This window comes from Ostrinia nubilalis, chromosome Z (genome assembly GCF_963855985.1).
Source record: "Ostrinia nubilalis chromosome Z, ilOstNubi1.1, whole genome shotgun sequence".
Lineage (NCBI taxonomy): Eukaryota > Metazoa > Arthropoda > Insecta > Lepidoptera > Crambidae > Ostrinia > Ostrinia nubilalis.
Genome location: NC_087119.1, coordinates 17,185,361 through 17,206,509, shown reverse-complemented (window position 1 = coordinate 17,206,509; position 21,149 = coordinate 17,185,361). Strand labels below are relative to the sequence as shown.

Genomic DNA, 21,149 nt, shown 5'->3' with positions numbered 1-21,149 from the left:
TCTTATACGATCACTTGTTTTTACTTTGAAGATAAAAAAAAACACAATCCTCGATACGTACGATTTGATGATTGGTTTTGATGGTGCAAAATTGAATCTACGAGTATTTACCAAAAAAATAAACACTATCGTTGAGTGCATGTGATTCGTTAATAAATTAGATTTACTCTGCTTTTTATCAATGAGATAGCAGTTTATTAAATTTCACGATTGTATGAATATTGGAATTGTCCGACTTATCAGTCCATTTAGTTAGTTTAGTAAGCCATAATTAAAATGGTGAAACGTAAGTAAGTAGACCAATGTTAATAAAGATAATATTATGGAGTGATTTGGTCATCGGGCGAGTGCGTGATGCGGGCGATCCACTTTTGCTATCTGGTAGATAAGGCCGCCGGCGCGGAGGAGGGACTCACGCCCTCAACAAGAGGAGATTATCCTCATTATTTCTCAGTTCCAAACTTCCCAACAGCTAAGCCCCCTACCATCTGCCTAGTGGTCAATCGCCCGTTAATTAACTTTCTATATCTTTCTGCTCCCTTTCATAATTGCCAATGTCTTCGAGATTTTTATTTTATAACATAAAAGAGCCATAAAGTGCGCCTTTCAACACACTTAGTTAATAGGAATGCAAGTATTTTTTCTTCCACACCAGAAGGGTCCCATTGCTTTCATGGTACGTTTTTATTTAAATAGCAATTAAGTACAAGAATGGGCTGTAAACGTTTATGCTGCGTTGTATCGTGCGTTTTAAGAGCCCAGACTCACTAAACCTCGGGTGGCATCATTTTACTTTCACAAATAAAATGTTTAAACACATACTTCATTTAGAGTGGGTTACTTTAAGTACCAAAAGTTAAAGCGTTTACGAATCGAAACATGTTATTTGAGCAGTTAATACCGCAGAATGCTCGATTTTAACTGTCAATTTGAGTAACTTGTAAATATAGGTCATTTAAATTATACTATTCAGTTCTTAATAGCTCGAAAGTTTGATTGTCCCACCAAAGCTTTTTGCTCTTTCACTGAATAAAGATGGTTTACAAAATTTATGTACGAATTTAGAGCAGAAGGGGGTCGAAATTGAATCGCGTTAGGAAGCCATTTTTATATCAAACACGGCTATGCATGATGGCGTTATACATAATGCAGACAGAAGGGCTGGCCCGGCTTCGTAAACACCGGTTTGTAATACGGAATTGTTACTCTTTGTCCTGTGGAATAAAAATTTAAGGGGGTTAGAATCAAGGTATTACACGCCGCCATTTTCTGTAACAATTTACGATTACTCACGTTGATATTGTTATAAAAGTTATGAAAGCCAGCTGTAATAGAATAAACAGTTATGATACCATTACAGATGTAGCGTATGTACGTACATTTTACAAACGAGGTGGAACAAAAGACGAACGAAGTTATTATTTAGGTCAGGCCAGCTCGTCAAGCCGTTCCAAGTGTCGGGTTCCAGATTAACATTTTGCGAGCGGAGGCAAACGCGGTTCACACTGACTGAAATTGTTGCCTCTGATCGCGTCTGAAAAGTAAGTTACATCGGCGCAGTGGCCTCGAATATCGACGAACACGCATACGAGCACACGTAATCCCAAAAGCAAAGCCAACACAATTCATTTCACTCCATAATGAGCCATGAACAATACTCCTCATTTTTGCAGTTAACGTCCGACCGCTGATTTCCTGACCTCTTTTCTCGATGCAATTTAACGTTTCGAACCTTCTTTTTTAGACCTTAATAAAGCGTAATAATAAAGAGTTGTGATTAAGTAAACGTACGTCTGGTGACCTATTGTTCTTGATAATGAGTCAAATGTTAAGTCTCCACTTTAAACTTGTACGTAACATGAAACTGCATTGAAACTTGAACTTGTTCTAACCAGTCAGAAACAACCATTGTTGGATTATATGTATTTAATTTAAAAATTCCTAACTTGATGCTGTTGACTTTTGAAATAAAAAGGTTCATCGGGTGACTTTCTTTTTAGTCACATTGAGAAATGTGTTAGTTTTGTGTTGATTGATGAGTTAAAAAAGTTCTAACATCAATGTACAGTTAAACATAAAGTGTAATAACGATCGAATATTTCTAATAAGATTATGTTCCTGGGTTAATCGAGAATCAGTAAAAAATTGTAAAGGAAAGTATTGTTTACAAAATACACAACTTAGAAATAATTTAAAATCACCATTACCAATGACTCAATGAAAAAGTGCATGTAAAAAAATATCGAAAGTTTCAATGTTCGTAGGTGTAACCTTACTTACACCTCTATTTTTGAAAGTCATAAAGCTCGTAAATGGTATCTGATAACTGAATTGACAAATACCGTTGATTAATTGTGAATGTAAATTAAAATTATAAACGAAACCGGTTCTTAGTACTTATATTAAAATAAGACACCAAAAATATTCTAAATGGAAATTTAATGAGTACCATGCATGTAAAAAGTTTAAAAAAAAGTTGTGATATAAAAAATAATAACTATGAAGGTTACATAATTTCTAACTCAACCGATTCAATATTCTCTTGATTGGCATACCACGTTACGTGTAACGCTAATTCACTCTCGTCTATTTTCGTAATGAATGAACGTCAGCCTCAAGAAGTAGCTGTATCAATCAATATTATCTCCCTAGAACGGTTTTTATCCTTTAAACGTTTAATAAGAGCTTCCCCGGCCGTAAACCTGACACCTTATCTGCTTCGCTCTCAAACCACTTTCGAGGTAACCTACAAAGCGGGACTCCCGCGTGAGATAGGTGAATGAAACGTTCACTTCTCCGAAACTATAATTAATTTCCCCGAATTTAAGGGAGTGTTGTTCACGCGGTTAGTAAATTTTGTTGCCTCTCGTTACGAGTGGCGATGAATTGTGATAGTGTTACTACGGCGGAGCCGTAACCGGATTCGTAGCGCTGTGTGCGTGCGCGCAATGCTACAGTCCAATGAGTATGCAGTAGATCCGCTTTAACTGAAGTCTTTTAGAACCTTAATTTCATGTGGTAATAAATAAAATTGATATTGATAAGTATAAATTTCAAGAGACTGTTAAGATTTTAATGACATTTCATTAGCAAAAATCAAATAATAATGTTTTCGTCATTCAAATAAATAACATTATTTTTAATTATAAAAATACCATTATTTGACTACATTGGGCTTACTTTTGAGACTTTTCCCAATGCAGCAATGGAAACTAACTGAAAGTACAGAGTAAACTATTGGTTTTTTTTTAAATACTTTTAAACCAATATTAAATATTAGAAAATAATGTTGTGTATACACAGTTTTCAGCTCAGTTTTTATGGTTTACAGTGATTAATAGTTAGTTCCTTCAAACATATTTATTGCCATTTTTTAATGAGCGGGTTATGTTAGAGAGTGGTGTTACTGAATATTATTATTGTGGTAACATCGCGCTTTACGACAGTCCGATCATGTTTCGAGAACCCAAGTGCGACCGGCCCTTATTAGAACTGGATAGAGTTGCGTTTAACACCTAACCCAAGGTGTTGGATTAGTCAACCAAAATCCAGGGCTTGTTTTTTTCGTGTGCATACTTTATTTATTTATTTATTTATTTATTTATAATCTGCTTGAAGGCTTACAGAAAGTCCAACGCGCCAACAAGTTATACAATACAGATAATTTATAATAGCAATTTCAATATGCAAAATTGTCAAATAATTAAAACTTACTACTTACGACGACGATCCTGCCAAGCATCGCTTGGTCATTTAATACTTATATGCTGGTATTCATTTTTTAACCACGAAGTAAAAACCTAATTTAAGGTACCTAATAGGTTTTTCATTTCAGAAAAAAAAGTGAAAATAATCATAGAGATCACCTAACTGGTAAACATCACATCAATCATCATTATAGCAGATTATCGTTTATACATCAAGGACAAAATTCAAAAGTTCATTTCGTACAGAACCAACGGCCGACAGCTGTAACACGAATAAACACCCATTCGGGTCGTGTCGGCTACAGATCTTTCAGTGGCCCTAATCAGACGCGCCATAGAGTCGTGAAAGTTTATTGCATTGTGAACTTAAAATACACATGTATGACAATTACGGCCAGTGTTCCGCCCACACGTCTGACGGATGAGGTGCTCACATATCATTAGTTCACACCTCACCGCCTAAAATCGTCCGCAAGATGTCTTAACGCGCTCTTGATTGAGACATACAAACGTTACGATCCATTTTGTACAATTATGTACCGTAAACATTTTCGTTTGCAACAAGAGTTACGGAAAATATCAAAATCGTGCATGATAATATGCATTTCTCTTTAGATTTATGCGCTCTCAAAATACCGTTGCCCGTGGTTTCAGAAAATTTACAAGTATTCTCACAAACACCAAACGTCATATCAAAATACCCACAAACTTGATAAGTAAAAATACACATCTTCCAATAGGCAAGTATAACATTGACAAAGGAATACAAGAACAACCAATTTAAAATATACTACTCAACTATATTGACAATTATAATTAATTGAATATTTGACTTCACTCTTGAAACGTTTGGTATGACGAGAATTTGAACCACATAGCTATTTAAAACCAAGTCTTCATGCCGCATTAGTATTAAATGGTCTCCATAAAAACACTTTTCAACATCCTATATTCAGTTGCAAAATAAAGTTTAACACTAATACGAAATTCTCAACTCGATTCTAACTAGTATTCTAATTCCTATTAGTTTCTAAATAGATTCTAATTGATACTTTCAACAATAAAAGAAACGTTAATGCATCATTCGTCGTTTCAGGAGAACCAAAGTAACCGACATAGCTCGCAGAATTGCTAAAATCAAGTGGCGGGGCACATAGCTCGTAGAGACATCATTCATTTCAACAATATAGGTACATCGAATATTGTGTAAAGGTATAAGTAGGTATCTTGATCTTTCAGCTATGTCCACCTCCTTTGATGGGCGTAGACATGTCACCACTTGGTCCGATCTAACACAACGCCGCCCGATACTGTATTTGCCTAGAATACCTACCTACCTACATAGATCTATACCTCATCCGGTAATCCGTTCAGGGCATATCCCACGGGCTCTATAGAACTGAAAACCAGCGTCGTGGCTTCCCTCACCGGGGGCCACGGCATATGCTGAGTGGGGTCCCATTGCGATGGGCATCGCTGTGCGACAGGGTGGCACTGCTTAGTTTATTCATTCATTCATTGTATGTTTTATGTCACCTCTGTCTTATTTGCTTTTTTTTTTTTTTTCATTTTACCTCTTTTGTCTTTTGTGATGTCCATGGCAATAAATGTTTCTTTCTTTCTTCTTTCTTTCTTTCTATAGATATTTCTCTTGCTGGAACATAATTGCTGGTTTTACTTTTAGAAACATTCCAGTATCCTTTTCTTCATAGAATTTATGTAAGTAAGTATCCTGAAATTTCGACGATATCTATCGCTTTTAATAACCCATTAAAGTAATTTTATGTCAAATATTCCTTAGCAGAATGTACTAGGTATTCAGGGACAAAATCAAAGGGTAACCAATTAATTTTTATGCTAAAAATAGGACTAATAGAAATACAGTTATAAAAAGTATAAACGGTATTTTGTAAGCATCTGTTTGAAACTTAAATTAACCACATTTAGACCAACAGATTAATACTTGATCTTTTCATCTCAGAATACCAGTCTTAGTTTTGTCAAACTCTTACACCATCATACCACATACTTTTGCGCAAACGATACCTATTACAGATAAGTCTGATTAGGTAGATGTAATGAAACGTATCGCAAATCCGCTGACCACTCTCGGCGCACATTGACCACAGTAATCAAATCGGATCAGAACCGTTCCCAGTGCAAGTCCGAACTATAATACAGAGTTATTTTGGTAATGCCTGCGTCGATTAGTGGGTAACGACAGGGAGTACGTAATAAAGGTCGCTAACGCCACAGCACGGGATGTTTTGAATCGCCACCGCTTTAACGGCCGCTGTATTAACCGATAATTCAAATTTTGATACCGCACCGCCCTAACGCACGGCAATATACACCGTAACAGCTTCGAATGATCGCATTCGCATGGAATCAATGATATATGATATACCAGTTCCGTTTGCACCAAGTTTGGGTTGATGCTGATACGAATTTGATGAAATCGCTACATATTTTTATTAAAGAGGAACGTATCTATTACTGTTTTATGAAACTGTTCATGTTTTAAGTTTCACATTTGCGACCTACATGTCTTGGACTTAATAAATTCCAAAAAAGTTCTTAAATGCTATAGATATTTATAAAAATGCTCGGCTCGCAACTATATAGATAAATCAACGGTTTTACGAATTGATGATACAACAAACGAACCGACAAACAACAACGCTGACACAATCATGCCGAGTTCAAGCTCGAACGAAAGATTTGGTGGTTAGCCCCGTCGAATGACGCGGTGGTCGTCAAATACGAAGTTTATACTTACATGCCGAAGAGAGACAAATCAGTCAACAACGTGAAATACTTTAATGAAAATCTCAAAGTTACAGTTAAAGTTAAGTTCAGTTTACAAAACCATCCTATGTTTGATTCAATCTAATTTCAGCCTTAGTGGATGTAGGAATGTTTGCAACCGCGTCACAGGGGCATTAAACAGAATAATAGTTCGGTTATTATTAGGCAACACTCAAAGTACTAGCACATGTTTATTCCATAACATCGGCTAATAAATCTCGACGTACAATTTGCCGCAAGTTCATTAGGCGGAATCAAAGTTACATTTACAGCTGTTGAAGTCACTAAACATAATTTTAGCAATATGGCTTTGTGAATAATAACTCCAATGTCGGTGGTACGAGTATTCCTGAACGAGAGAAAAAAATCAGTTGGTCACATTTATGGGTGCGATGGAGTGTGTCGACGGCTCTCTCGTTGCTCGCGAAAGAGTTGCAATTTTATGAATGAGTTGTTTCAATGAAACACAATAATAATATGGCGGGCTTGCGAATCGACGCGGAAAGCGCTCTGTTGAGACGTGTACGTGTCCGAATCGGTCTTTAAAAACGGGTAATCGACCTGACATTAAACTTTTCACCTCGTCGTAAAACACATAATAATTTAGTAGATCCACTTACAATGCAAGCTTATCGCTTAGGTACTTCCAAAAGCTCCATTGGGTGCCTGTTATACAAAAGTGCTACACTTCTAGAACTTCTCAAATTAATCAATCAACTTTAATCGAACACTGGTCATGATGATTTCTTACAAGCATCTTTACTCGATGATATATTATTATCTTCACTACTAATTTAAATGGAAAAATATACAACTTCGCTACTTAGATTTGTAGTAAGTCTATCAGTGGACGACATTTATTAATGAATATTTATTTATTACAAAAAAATGAAGTCCACTAATCCTGTCAGTAGACCATTAGCTCTGACTCCCTGCAAGAACCACTGACCGTGAACACGGTCTGACAGACGTATTTTACGATATCAATATGCATTCATTGTTAATACACACCATAATTACGTATTTATCTTTACATTACGTCTTTGCCAGGCATTAGAATAGCCGGCGGTTCCCTTTCAATATTTATTCTTCCCTAATTCCACCCTAATTAGGGAAGGTGTGAATTTCTTCAAAGGTATTATGGATTTCGAGGGTGGGCCAATTTCGATCTTATCTACATGGATATCTTGATACAGGATGTGGTCGAAATAGACACCTACCTCAACTCGCGATCCACCGTGTAATTGTCCAATTAAAGACAAAATTTTATGTAAATAACTATACAAAACGGCCAAACTTGAATTATAGTCAGGAAAGGTGTTTACTTATAAAACGCCGCATGGTTGCGAGTTGAGTGACCTGGAGAAGAATGTGTATTATTGCCGGCGAAAGGCTCATGTCAAATTGAATAATGCTATAAGCTCAATTCTAAAATCGCAATATCTTAGATCGTTGAAAAGGAGGTGAAAAAACGACGACTGGGCGGTTAATTAATTAGCAATTTCCTATTCACGCGAACCAAGTCGGCACGTTAGTAATTAAGACCGGATCACACGATATGTTAGCGATTCATTCTCTAATATAGATCAATGATAATCATTCGTACTCTGACATAGTAGAAAAAGAATACAGAAACAGAAAGCTCAAACAATAGTGTGAGTAACGTTATAATAAGCTTCGTGTGTAGTCAGTCTATAATCTTGTATGGCGTTAAATGCACCTATAAACAGAAATGAATTAGGTAGTTGCAATTTTTTACAGAATAACTGAATGAGGTTAGATGCCAGATATGAAAAGACAATAAGATCAATCATTTCAAGTTACTTTTGTATTACTTCTTTGTGTGTTATCCAGAAAGTTGAAAGAAATAGAGTCATGAAGAAAATTATATTTCTTTGCTTACTTTCTGAGTTGGTTTGATTCAATTTGGAATCGCAATTATGTGTATGAATCACAGATGTATAAAGACAGGCATTATTCTGCATCAACAAAAAACATATTTAATTTGGTAACGAAAGGATGCTAAATTTCTATTAATAATTTCGAGCAATTACTAAAGTGCTGTGACATGAATAACTCTTAATGCTACATCATTAAGTAACGTAAAATATTCAAATATTTGCAATGTTCACTCGAACCACGAAAGCGTAAATCAAAAGCTACAATCACAATCGTGCCAATTAACAATTAAAATAAACACGGTTGTAACGTTGATCAATATGAGAGAGTACCGCAACTCGGCACTGTAAAACAAATGATTTTATAATAGATATCAATCTGCTGCAATTAACCTGATGTTTAGTCGAATAAAAACTGTACCAGATTAGAATTATTCGCACACGCTTTTCTCAAGACAGGGAATGTAACGCGAGCTCAGGTTGGCGTGACGCTCGCACAGCCGCTTATCATCGGATCTATCAAATTATGATGCTTTTTCTTTGGTCGATTGTGTGCGCAATGGATTAGGTAGATATGTGCACTTTGGTTGTATTGTTATACAGCGAGTACCTGTACACACCAAAGGAGATTGTTATCAATAATCCTTTGTAGGGCCATTATACCTGGTGTCCAGATTGTCTTGACTGTTCTTACTTTCTTGGCATATAGAAGCGTCAATCGGCTAATTTGACCGTAGGTTGCCCTTACAGAAAATACAATATATTAAGGCTGAGTTGCACCACCTAACTTTGACCGTAACTATAACGATAACCGGCGTTTTTTGTATGGAGTTTGACAGTTTTTTAATGTTTGTCAAAGTTAAAGTAAGATGCAACCCAGCCTGAGTTCTTTTTTCTAAATGAATTTGACAAAGTCACATACATTGCGATTAAGAAGTCGAATCTTTAACGATATTCCATATTAACAAAATGTAGAGTCTCTTATTTTAAAGTTAACTATATTTTCTTCCTGTCTTACATGATAATACTCGTAGCTCTGGTCGAGTAAAAATATTTAATCTTTCTTGATTCAGAATAAGCACGAGAGTATTTGAAAATACGATGTCCACATTTTGACGGAACGATTGCGGTTTAAGCATTTTTTTAAATTAAACATTGACAAGAACATTTCGTAATTTTATATGCAGGTTGTCTTATCGTAAATTTAATACTTTAATGATGTCTCCTAAAGGTCCGACTTTGATAAAAAACGTCCATGGTACCTGTATAAAAGCCATCGCTCGGCGTCACCCACAGTTAGCTAGCGAGCGACATGTCATCGATATTTTTTGCCGGACTGAGATGTCTTTAACGAAATTCATGTCATTGGGTCGGATTTCTCTAAGATTAACTTTTTTACATTATTTAACAAATAGATCGGACCCTTATACGCTCGAATATTCAGTTACATGGTTTAACACTTAAAAGGGCTTAACGACTCTAACACATCCTGCGGGTTACGATAAAAAAGACGACAAAAAGAATACTTCTCGTGTTTGTTTTTTAAAAGATGTCTGCTGAAGATAAGGTGCAGCGGCACTTTAATCCTCCAACCGTCCGATATTTGAAAAGGATATGATGACAACTTTTTTGTGCTCTTTATCTAATAAGCACATATAACCAATACTTTAGGACGTGCATGTACTTATTTCCAAAGTTTGTTCATGTCGATAAAATGAGTGACACACATTTATGTCTTTATCAGTCGGTTAAAACTACAAATCCTCTTGACACCTACAAGTGTAGGAGTCATCTTGATTTACTCGTGTATATCGCCACTGCATTATTTATTACATACTTTAACAGGGTTATCAATATTTTACGGAATTATCTTATTTTTGAGCATTGTACAATATTTTGTTATTAATAATTATTATAATAAGAAAAACTGCGTGTCAATAGTAAGTTGGCAACGTTGCATACAATTTATACAGGTATATACGTCCGTAATGGCCGACCGGGTAAAGAGGGCATGGCGTACTACAGAAATTATGTCGTTACATCCAACAGACACTGGCATCGTTTGAACGGATTCAATCCCTTTTAAGCACCGGCGTCGATTTCAGCCACACTCCCGCGTATTGATCGATATAATCTCTATTACCATAGTCATTAGGTCGAATGAGCAACGATTCCTGAGCTAAATGCCTACAGCTAGAGCCAACATATAATATGTCACCGAGCAAGGATTAAATAACTATGCAGGGTATGTAATGTAGGTAATATCACACGGATTCGACGTTTAACGGCTTCGGGATTACCTTAATAATTCCCCAACACAACAAATGTTTTTAGCCTGACACGTGATGGCGTGTATAAGGCGCCGAAAGTTGGACGATAGTGAAAACATGGCGATCGCTGCGGTGGCAGGCGGTATGTTGAGGGCGAGGAAGCCATACCTCCTGCAGACGGGTCACAACTTCAGCTTAGTCTACAGTCAACCGCGACGCGACTTTACCAGGCTTATGTCGACAACACTACCTCTTTACATAATTAAAGGTTAAGTCACATAGAATCAAAGGTTACACAATTTATACGCTACCTTAAATATCTCTGCTCTTTTCGCGGAATTCTCTAGCATATGCACACTCAAACATTTAGCTTTTCAACCAATATAAAATCGATTACTTCGTACCATCTCGTCCCGAGATTAATGTCGTCTATCTATAGGATGTGGATATGCCTCAAATAAAAACTTTTTTTAACGGAAATATCCTATAATAACACGGAAAGGATACAATGGGGGTATTAATTATTATTTTCTTTCACAAACTGACACAAAGTTGTATCATAAGCGTTCGGGTGGCATTTCTCGGTTTCTAATCCCATAGAGAACACAATGAACGTAGGACGGCTGGGGACCATTTTTCATTCCAATGACAAATATTTAGAAAGTTATTTATCCGCGTACGACTCTGCAGTGCTGAATTTAAAAAGGTCGTACGACTCAGTTCGCGTCTTTGCCTTTATGGTCGTACAACAGCGGATATTTATTCTGCGACCGCGGATCGTTCAGGTAGTTCGGCGAATAAATCCACTATAACAACAATATCCCTCGCCCAATTCCTTTGTAGTTTAATTCAAAGTTCCTCAATCGTATCATATTTGTCAATTGATTTTTTCGTTCACGTCAAAAGAATTACGAAGCGTATTAAAGTGTTTATTGCCGCGAGAGGCACGCCCATAGTTTCCTCACCCCTTTTAACACATTCATTAAATTCTCATTTATTATCCATCAGCTTAATTTTAGTATGCTAATACATTTTTTCCTAAAGTTAAGAGTCGTTTGTCAAATAATCGATAGCAACTACGTTGATATAGCTTGCGCTTTGCGATTGTATTGCTGCGCGCACGGAGGCCTCCAAATTGTTTGTTTTTGTTTGCAACAGCGAATGTGGAAACGCGCCATAAAGGCATTTCAAAATTTGCAACTTACAGAGCACCATATCGACAGCCTCCAACAGTCCGCCGCCGGCGCAGGCGGGGATGAGCGGTGGCGCAGGCGGCGCGAGCGGCGCGGCGCGGCCCAGCTCGCCGGCGCCCGCGGCCTCGCGCTGCTGCGACACCGGCCGCCCCATATTCCAGGACCCCATTACTGGCCAGACGGTCTGCTCGTGCCAGTACGAGTTCCTCAACTATCAGAGGCTCGCGTCCGGCGTGCCGCTGTCCATGTACAGCGCGCCGTACTCCGACGCAGCTGCTGCCACCGCCGCTGGCATGGCGGCCTACTTCCCGGCTCTTGCCGGTGATCAGCCACCATTCTACCCGAATGCTGTTAGTATAAAGTTTGAGTATATGCTGAAAACTTTAAATGTGATCTCGTAATTTCAATTTATATCTTTTCATATTAAACAGAGGTAAGCTTGACATATGCCCAGTAGCGTATTAACATTACAATTAATCAATGTAATATTCGTGTATTATTTTTTGAGCTTAACCTTCAAGCTCGTGTAAAGTCACTTATTGAACCAATACGAGTATACTGAACTATTGAGGAATTTTGCCAAGTAATAATAAACTGTTTACTTAAATAAAAAGTGAAGCTTTGACATGTTGAATATATGTATTTAAAGAAGAAGAAAAAAAATTACATGCCAAGATGGAAAAGGGAAGTAATAAGAGTCAAACTACTTTTGAATTGAACTAAGTACTTACTAGATATACGCAAGTTAACCAGAATATTGTTTTCAATATCATACTCGTATCATCTATACCAGTCTTTCCCAAAGTGGGCGATAACGCCCCCTTGTGGGCGCTGCAGGCTTAAAGGGGGGCAGTAAGAGACCCAAAAAAAAAATCGGGACGTTGTGTAGAGGCTTGGGAGGCGTCGTCTACTAGGAGGACTCTTAGACATCGACTGAGCTCGACTCTTGACTACAAAAATGGGGGGCGCTAAAAAATAATTTATTCTCAAAGTGGGCAGTAGACTAAATAAGTTTGGGAACCACTGATCTATACGATTTCACCAGAAACTAATACAAGTATAATTTAAAATAGATAAGTCACCATATAATATAACATTAGCATTATAAAATCTACAGTCGAAGCAGAACACTACCTACAAAGTGAGGCTCTTTATGGCGCTATGGCAGACGAAAGTACACACTTACATATTTAAAACTAGTTTCATTGACAGGTTTCTGTACCATCCAGCCTACACTAGTTGACTCCATGGCAATTGAGAACATTTTATTTTACTTTCATGAGCATAATGAAGCCAAGAGATAACGTCTTATCGCACGCAATCTACGAGTACCTACGTCAATTGGCTTGGTCTTCATAAAAGAGTTCAACCTACCAATGTTTCTTAGAACTCGTATGCACAGAATGGTAACTGTATCGTTTGGTAAATTGGTTATTTATACAGTTCCTATTGAATATATTATTTCTGCCAATAACAGAAGGCATATTTTTAAAGGTATATTTAGAAAATGCGGCGGTGAATGCTTGCATCTTAAGATCCAATGGACTTCTCTACTGTTTAATCTTATTAACAAGCGCTAAAATTAATTAAGTTCACAAGAGCTTACGACTTTAAAACGAGATATCAAATAAATTGAAAGGATTATAGACGTCTACAGCAGAGCAGATTATATTTTATCGTTGACTTCTTTCGACAGTATTAACAAAAGCATTACCTTAAAATAATTAGGATACGATGTCAAAATAGTACCATAGTGAAACAGGATCTTTCACGATGTTAAGTAGGCTCCACAATAAGTTTACGATGTAAAAAATGCGTATAAATTAAAGTCTTAATCCGATGATGCATGTTCTTTTGTCCATCTTCACAAAAAAGTTGTTCTGCCTCTGTAGGGTTTAATATCTTAATACGTTTAACGATTTCTTTCTCGGAGATTAAAATACAGTTGGGATACTGTGTTGCCCGCGCAGTCGGATTTAAATTCCAACACAATTGTTATTTCTGTTTTGACATAGGCATTGACTAATAATGAGGCTACTTACACTGAAAGAGTTATACACATTGGTCAAGGTTAGTTGATTGACTGTTTTCAAATGAACGTGGTTATCATTTTGGAGAAAAACATTGCCAGCTTATTCTTATTATACCTATCCTAATATAGGACTTTATTACTCTACCTTAAAAATTAAATTTTAAATTAATTTCTTTAGTCTAGAGCTATCAAACTATAAGAACCATAAAATTAAGCTATTATTACGTTGATTAGTTTAAAAAGGAAACACTTTTTCTATCTACTAATGACAAAAAAACACCCCCTGTATTAAAGCGAGCTTCACCGAAAGCCATGTGTGTGGGTAGTGACTTTGAATGATAATGATCATAACAACATAAAAGTAGCCACGGTACGTAATATATGATGTGTAGTAAAACTTTTGGAGGAAGGTGTGAAAAGGTGGGGCCGCAGACGTGTCCCGACAGATGATTCAATCATTCATGAAGATATGATCGTATATCATCAGTGGCGAAAGTGTTAACTCGAACCGCCGCCGACGCCTCCGTCAATGGGATACCCTTAGTTTTTTTACATGCCTTTTATTCTATTTACATTCATTATTTCTGTTTTGAAACCTAGAGGCATATGACTTGTGTTTATAGAATCTCTTTGTAGTTTCTTATGACTGTGTTGACAGATTGTAAAAAAGCTTTGCATTCATACTAATGAGGAGGATTTCCATAAAAATTAAATATAAGTAGTAGTAAGATACACAAGAAATAAAAAATGTATTCATTGAATCGAGTTGCTTTTGATCACAAACGAGACTAGGAGCTTCGTAGCATGAATATTGAAATAGTGATTAGGTATTTTTTAAATGCGATATAAAGCGTTACTCCTCGAAACTCCTCCGCGAAGCGAAGCGATATTATGCGACGCAACTTCTTTAGAATTTAACAAAGAGTAGCTGAAGTCGGTACCTATCTACACTTGGCCTGCGTTGTAAGTCTTATCATCAAAGTAGCGAGCCGCTACTATATCTCGCATACGCAATGCATCGCATCGCGACGCGTCGCATCGTTTCATTTTCCTTACTACGAGTATAGGTCAACAAGTCAGTTTGTCTTTGTCAATGAATGTTAAACTCTATACTTCACTTTACACCAACTAAAAAACGGTTTCAAATGTTAAAGAAGAACCAATTTTGTTTTTAAGGAATATCAATAATATGACCTTAAACCAACGCCTTTAAGCTGTTTCATTGGCATACGAAACTGATACGTCCATGTTAAAATCTCAAGCGTCAACAAAGTTTACAACGAACAGCAATAATCAGTTAACGTGTCCAACGTGTAGTTCAGGGGATTAAAGATAGTCATAAGTTTTATAGTCAGCATAGTTACATTTATTAGTAGAATGCGATTATAGCTATCATCCATCAAAATTTTAACAATCTACCAAAAAATTATACAACCTTTTATCGTGATCCAAGATTAGGACGTTCTTTTTCAAGGCTTTCGACCACAACGGAGCACTTATTTTCGAGAAAAGGGAAACTATTAATCTCAAAAGACACGAATACAATGTATTTTGGGAATAAAGTCATCAACAAACTAAAGAATTTATCCTATTTATTGTTTTCATGTAAATATTATTTTTTATTCAAGACTACATTTGCGCGGAGCTTTATGATGTTGCCTGTAACTGGCAGGCAAATGCACGGCATAATAAATCCCAGCGCATATTTGCGTTTGTGAGGTTATTTGAGGTAACAGAAAACTGGAATTATACCTATCAGAAAGGTCGAAGCAACAAAGAGCGACAGAGCGACTGGATTACGCTGTCGTACTTGAGTAAAATTTATTATCGGATTTTCGATACGGCCACCAATGAAGTTGTTGGACAACAAAATCTTTTGATAGATTTATCCTGGTTGACCGCATTAAGACTCGGGAGCGAGTAATTTTTAATGCGTTGCTATAAATTTGAACCCGTCGCCCGTTAGTAGTTGTTGCTTTTTTACGCGATTTTTACTTACGTACGATTATGCAAATATATGTTCAACTTGTCACAGTCTTCACTTTTTAAATTGAATAACTTATCCTATATAAGAACTGTACAAAACGTAACAATAAATTCATACATTTGTTTATCTTGACGACATAAAAGAAAGCAAAGTTCAACAATCCTCATGAGGGGACAAAAAAGATACATTTGTCGACCGAGAGATGATTGATGTAGTCGCTGCGTATCTCTGCCCATTAAATAATAATAGTTAAGACGAAAAGTTAAACCGATCGATCAAGAAATCAATCCGATGAGGTTCATTTTTATAATGGATTAAGTTAAAGCTACCGGAAACATGAAGGGGTATTATTATAATGGCCTGGTGTAACGAGATTATGTGTTTGAAAGTTTACATGTTAGCAATATTTATTAGGTATTAATGGATGTGAAATTTTTGATTGGTGAAGCAGGCTGACATGTTTGATTTGACATTATTTTTATCCGTGCTTAACTTACACCCAGCAATTAACTTTCAGTTATTTTGTAACAAAAGCTTTTATGAAAAAACTAGAGTTTATGAATCAAAGGCTAGGCGAACTTTTACCGTAATTAGATCCTTTTGGAGTACTAAAGTTGTTTTTTTATGTGCACAGGCGGCAGGGATCGAGTTAAAAGAGAACCTGGCTGCAAGCGCAGCGAGCTGGCCTTATCCCACTGTTTATCACCCGTACGATGCGGCGTTTGCTGGGTACCCCTTTAATGGGTAAGTCATAATTATTACATCAGATTTATGTTTTGAACTTGACAAAGGTTAACCATTCAAGCGCTGTTAATAGACACAAATATCAACGAATTTCTTTATGAGTGTTTTGTCTTCCAGGCTGAGATAAAATGTTTTTTAACATAACTTTAACGTTTTCCTTCTAAATACAACTTGCTTATAATATCCCTATTGCGGAACTTAACCGTAGAACTTTGACTGAGTTTAGTGGGACATGGTAAAAGGGCTCTTCAGACAAAAAAATATTTGGGTATTATACATTACCGGCTGCGATTTTCGGAAACAATCGGCGAAGCATAGTAACAGAAATGCTATAAGAGTTGCAAATAAGCCCTGATTGGTTGTGGACTCGTTAAAAAATTATACCCACGCATCCAGTCCTCAGTCACAGTGACGGCTGGCGGCAATTTTGAAGCCAAGCATAATTAATTTTTATGCAGCTCCCTCCCAGGGGGTAAACGGTAGTTGGACAGTATTGAGCTCTCTCCAATTGACAGATAGCCCCTAGCGTCCGGCATATCGGAGGGATAGACGCCCAAATCTCTAAAAAGAGAACAAATCACTGTAAACGCCAAAGCCTGCCCACTTCCTCCCTGTGTACTGTCATTCTAATTTTCCAGCGCAGATTTTGTTTTACCAAAAAATCTCTGCAGCGCTTTTATCTACATCAGTCATTTCTTTTGTAAACCCTACCCGCTTTACCCATACTCACTTTCGTTCTGGCCAAATTGGTGCAGAAAAAGAGAAATAAGAATGATACGAATGTCATGAAATAGTAATCAATTAAGATGCTATAATTAAAGAATTAGATTGATCAAATTGATTGAATTTTGATTGAACATGACAGACACTAGAACAATTTTATTTACTGCTTATTTGTGTAATAAAATCATCAGAAAGTTTAAATACGCTAAACACAATTTAATGATGAATTATAGTATAGGCTTCATTGCTATTAAGGACATATCGACAACGGAATTATTATCATTATCAGCTATGTACATACGTAGGTGGGACTCGATGCCGTTTGATGTTCACTGATAGCGGCAAAATGTTAAGGTTACAAAACACGGGTTTATTAGATAATTATGACTGTTATATCAGATTATTGAACTGTATCTGTTTGTCACGATCACTAACGTAAATGCGCAATCGAAATCAAAGTTTTATCCCTGATTATTGTAGTTATAATTGGTTGTGCAGGTAATATGACTAATAAAAGTAGTCACTATGTAGTTCACAAATTGCGAACGGGTGTTAAAATAATTGAGTCTTGTAATTTGGAAATGCCGATTATAATTGTAAATGAGTAATGTATTTTTGAGGCAAAATATGCTGTAGCCATTAATTACATACAAATAAAACTAGTTTTTTGTCTGGTTACAAGACTCAATACAAGAGACATTAGGTAAAGCACTTAGCACGTATAATATGGAAACGGTTAATTACTACTTCAGCAATCCATTAACACTTGCCGGAACACTTCATTACTCGCTCTCAGCGTAGCGTTACGTTTTTGTTCTTGATTATACGCCCGAGTATTAATAACTTATCATGGAGAATACGAAATACTTAATGCAGAATGGCTTGGCTGGGAAACAGTCGAAACTTATAGATTCATGAGCTCACATAACATAGTTATTTCCCTTTAATACTTTTTTAACTTGATTTCACGGCATCACCTTAACTTAATCATTTAAAGTAGACTGTTAAATTTCGTTTAATAATTGAAATGAAAGTAAGACAAAATAGATTACATTACGAATCTTCTTCTTTTTGAAATCTGAAACGTTTTAAGGTTTAAGTAAAGCTTTTGTTATCTATAACTATCTTTATTTTATACGCAAACTAAATCTGGACTTGAATATGACGTTTATAAGGAATTAAAGTTGTAAAAATCCTTCAAACATAAAATAAAATGACTGAGATATGATAAAAAAACACAAATTTTAAAGCTGAACTTGCTACTTGCTCGCTCAGTGAGAGACTAAACTAATAAATAGATCACCGGTTCGCTGGCTAGACGCGGCGAACGTCTTGATTTATATGTTTTTAATTGCACCGCAGCTTAGTGTAGCTTACTAACTTTCAATGAATATAGATTAAACTATCGGAATAAAAGCCATTAGTGTGTGTTATCACATTATACAATGAATTATGCGGGTTAAGGGATGTTATAAACGTTTTGATGAACAAATTGAATTTTATTGTTAATAGGTTACTTTTATATGATTATGCAGCTGAAGTTGTTTTATAACCCCTAATATAACCTTGGTTAAAACTTATAAACTTACACTTATAGAGACACTAATTTGTCGTGAGCTATTTGTAAATCACTGTTACTGGTTTACGATGTGTGTTGGTAAATTTTTGTGTCAAATAAGCTTTATTTAAGGGATTTTTGCGGTTATTCTTAACATAAATCTAAGTACATGACATCTGATTGTATAGCGATCAATCCTTTCATTTTGACACAAAAATTGACGAGTTAAAAAATAAATCAGTGTCAGTAAAAATACAACAAGCGTTAAATAACACAATTAAAATGTTGTAAAACGTCGAGGGGCGTCTTGGTACTAATAACGTCGTAATAGAAGGCTATCGACACAGACGGACGGACTGTGACTAGTGACGGGACGGGACACACAATATCGAAAATTATCAAATTCAATACTTTAACAGCCCAATTTATTCGATTCACAGATTCCTATGGAGTCGTAATGACTTAAAATACTTTACTTGAATTATAATTTACTTGACACTTTCCTAATTGATGGAATTAAATCTATTTCCACTAAAAAACTTTTGCTGAAAATGCAGAAAACTTACTGATCAAAATCCTTTCACTGAGTTCGATTTTGTTAGTCAAAGGTTTCGATCTACGAATTTAGTATGTCGCGGAATACGAATCCTAAAGTAGTTTTTACTCCTCAAGATTGACCTAGCTGTTATGTGTTAAATCGGTTACACATTTTAAAGTCTTAAATGCTAAAAAACAATGACCTTTATTACGAGTAGTTCATCCATAAATTAATACATTTCATCATACAGAATTTCAGTGACCGATCTAAGATAATATTTCAAAAATGTTTATAGAGTTACAGAAAATAACTTCAAAATACAATATGAAATTGCTCCATCTCGATTAAAATAGCGTAGAATCGATTCCGAGCTCGATTCGGATCAGCCACGGCACATCGCTAGGGGCAGGTGCACCGAAACAACGGTCCCTGCGATGGGTATCTCAGACCTTAATCACTCACGTCGGCAACAATCCGTAATGATATTTACTAAATAAACACGAAAGCGGTCCGTAATTAAGCGCAATTAAATTTGTTACACTGTGTTAGTAAATTAAATATGCTTATTTAGACCGCATTTCGTTTAGTGGCCAAACTCACTGCCCGTGACCTATTGGCTCCTTAATGTTTTAATGCAAAATCGTTGTTTAAATATTCATATGTCGGTACTCCACATTGGAATCTGATAATAGGAATTATTTTGTTTTCGTGTACAAACTTGATGTGATTTCTTATCAGAAAGATAAGAATAACATCGATTTCAAACTCCTACCTGATTTAATTATTCCACATTATTCTAATCTTACTATCACGCTCGCAAATAACAGAAAGCGGTTTTGTTAACAGGGGCAATGGTTAAGAATCTGCTTAAATTTCTAGAGTTGGCATACAAAGTTAAACACACAATTTGAAGCAACAATAGAAACGCTTTCAGTCCGTGAGAACTCCAAAAGTGACAACTCAAACAACAGCTCAAAATATGATAAAGTGATTCTCAAATCTTGCGATGTTAAAACAATAACGAAGTGTTTACCGGGAAGTTTCCACCAACAATTAGCCTGAGGGTAGGTTTCGGGAATGAAGAGTGACATCGGGTTCGTCCTGGAATGACTTGTACAAACAAACCCTCTTTACGCCTCCTGGGCCCTCACCCTCTGGTCACTTAGCTGGCCAGTACACTACGAATATCCCATGGTTAATAATTCATCAGCTGTCACCAACATGACCAGTTTACTATTTCGTCTTCTTGCTTTGGCGGTATTTTTAACTAGGGTCCAGAAAATTCTGCACTACAATTGCTATATAAATCATCGAAGTACCTACTCTACATAATATGTTTTGACATGGAGTTGCTCAGTTTTAGCTTAAAATTCCCAATCAATTCAATAAATGAAAATCGTCGTTACTGAACTACCAACACGCACACAGTAAAATGAATAAATCAAATGACCAAGTGCTCGAAATGAAATTATTAGAGTCCCTTATGAGATAGTCGCGCCACTGTCCTTAGGAGGCGCGGGCCCGTTACTCGGCGGCGGTCGTCAGCCGCCCGAGCCGTGACTGGTGTAACAACCACCGAGACATTTCCGCTATTTACCAGCATAATTACAACGGAAAAATATACTACACCATATTAAAGTTAGTAGACGAATTTCGACGAACCGACGCCGCGAGATTCGCGTGAGCAGATG

General features: G+C 36.4%; 1 protein-coding gene across 2 annotated transcripts in view; it reads left to right on the top strand.

The window, feature by feature from the left end:
* LOC135087234 (iroquois-class homeodomain protein IRX-3) overlaps window positions 1-21,149 on the top strand; it is a 46,643-nt gene that overhangs the window by 4,173 nt on the left and 21,321 nt on the right. The window contains exons 1-2 of one of the 2 annotated variants that reach the window (XM_063982076.1): window positions 12,053-12,226; window positions 16,530-16,639. In XM_063982076.1, the coding sequence (XP_063838146.1) occupies window positions 12,122-12,226; window positions 16,530-16,639 (215 nt within the window). In that variant the 5' untranslated portion in view covers window positions 12,053-12,121. Of the gene's footprint in view, window positions 1-12,052; window positions 12,227-16,529; window positions 16,640-21,149 lie in introns of those variants that run through there. The other variant, XM_063982077.1, reaches the window with a different exon arrangement.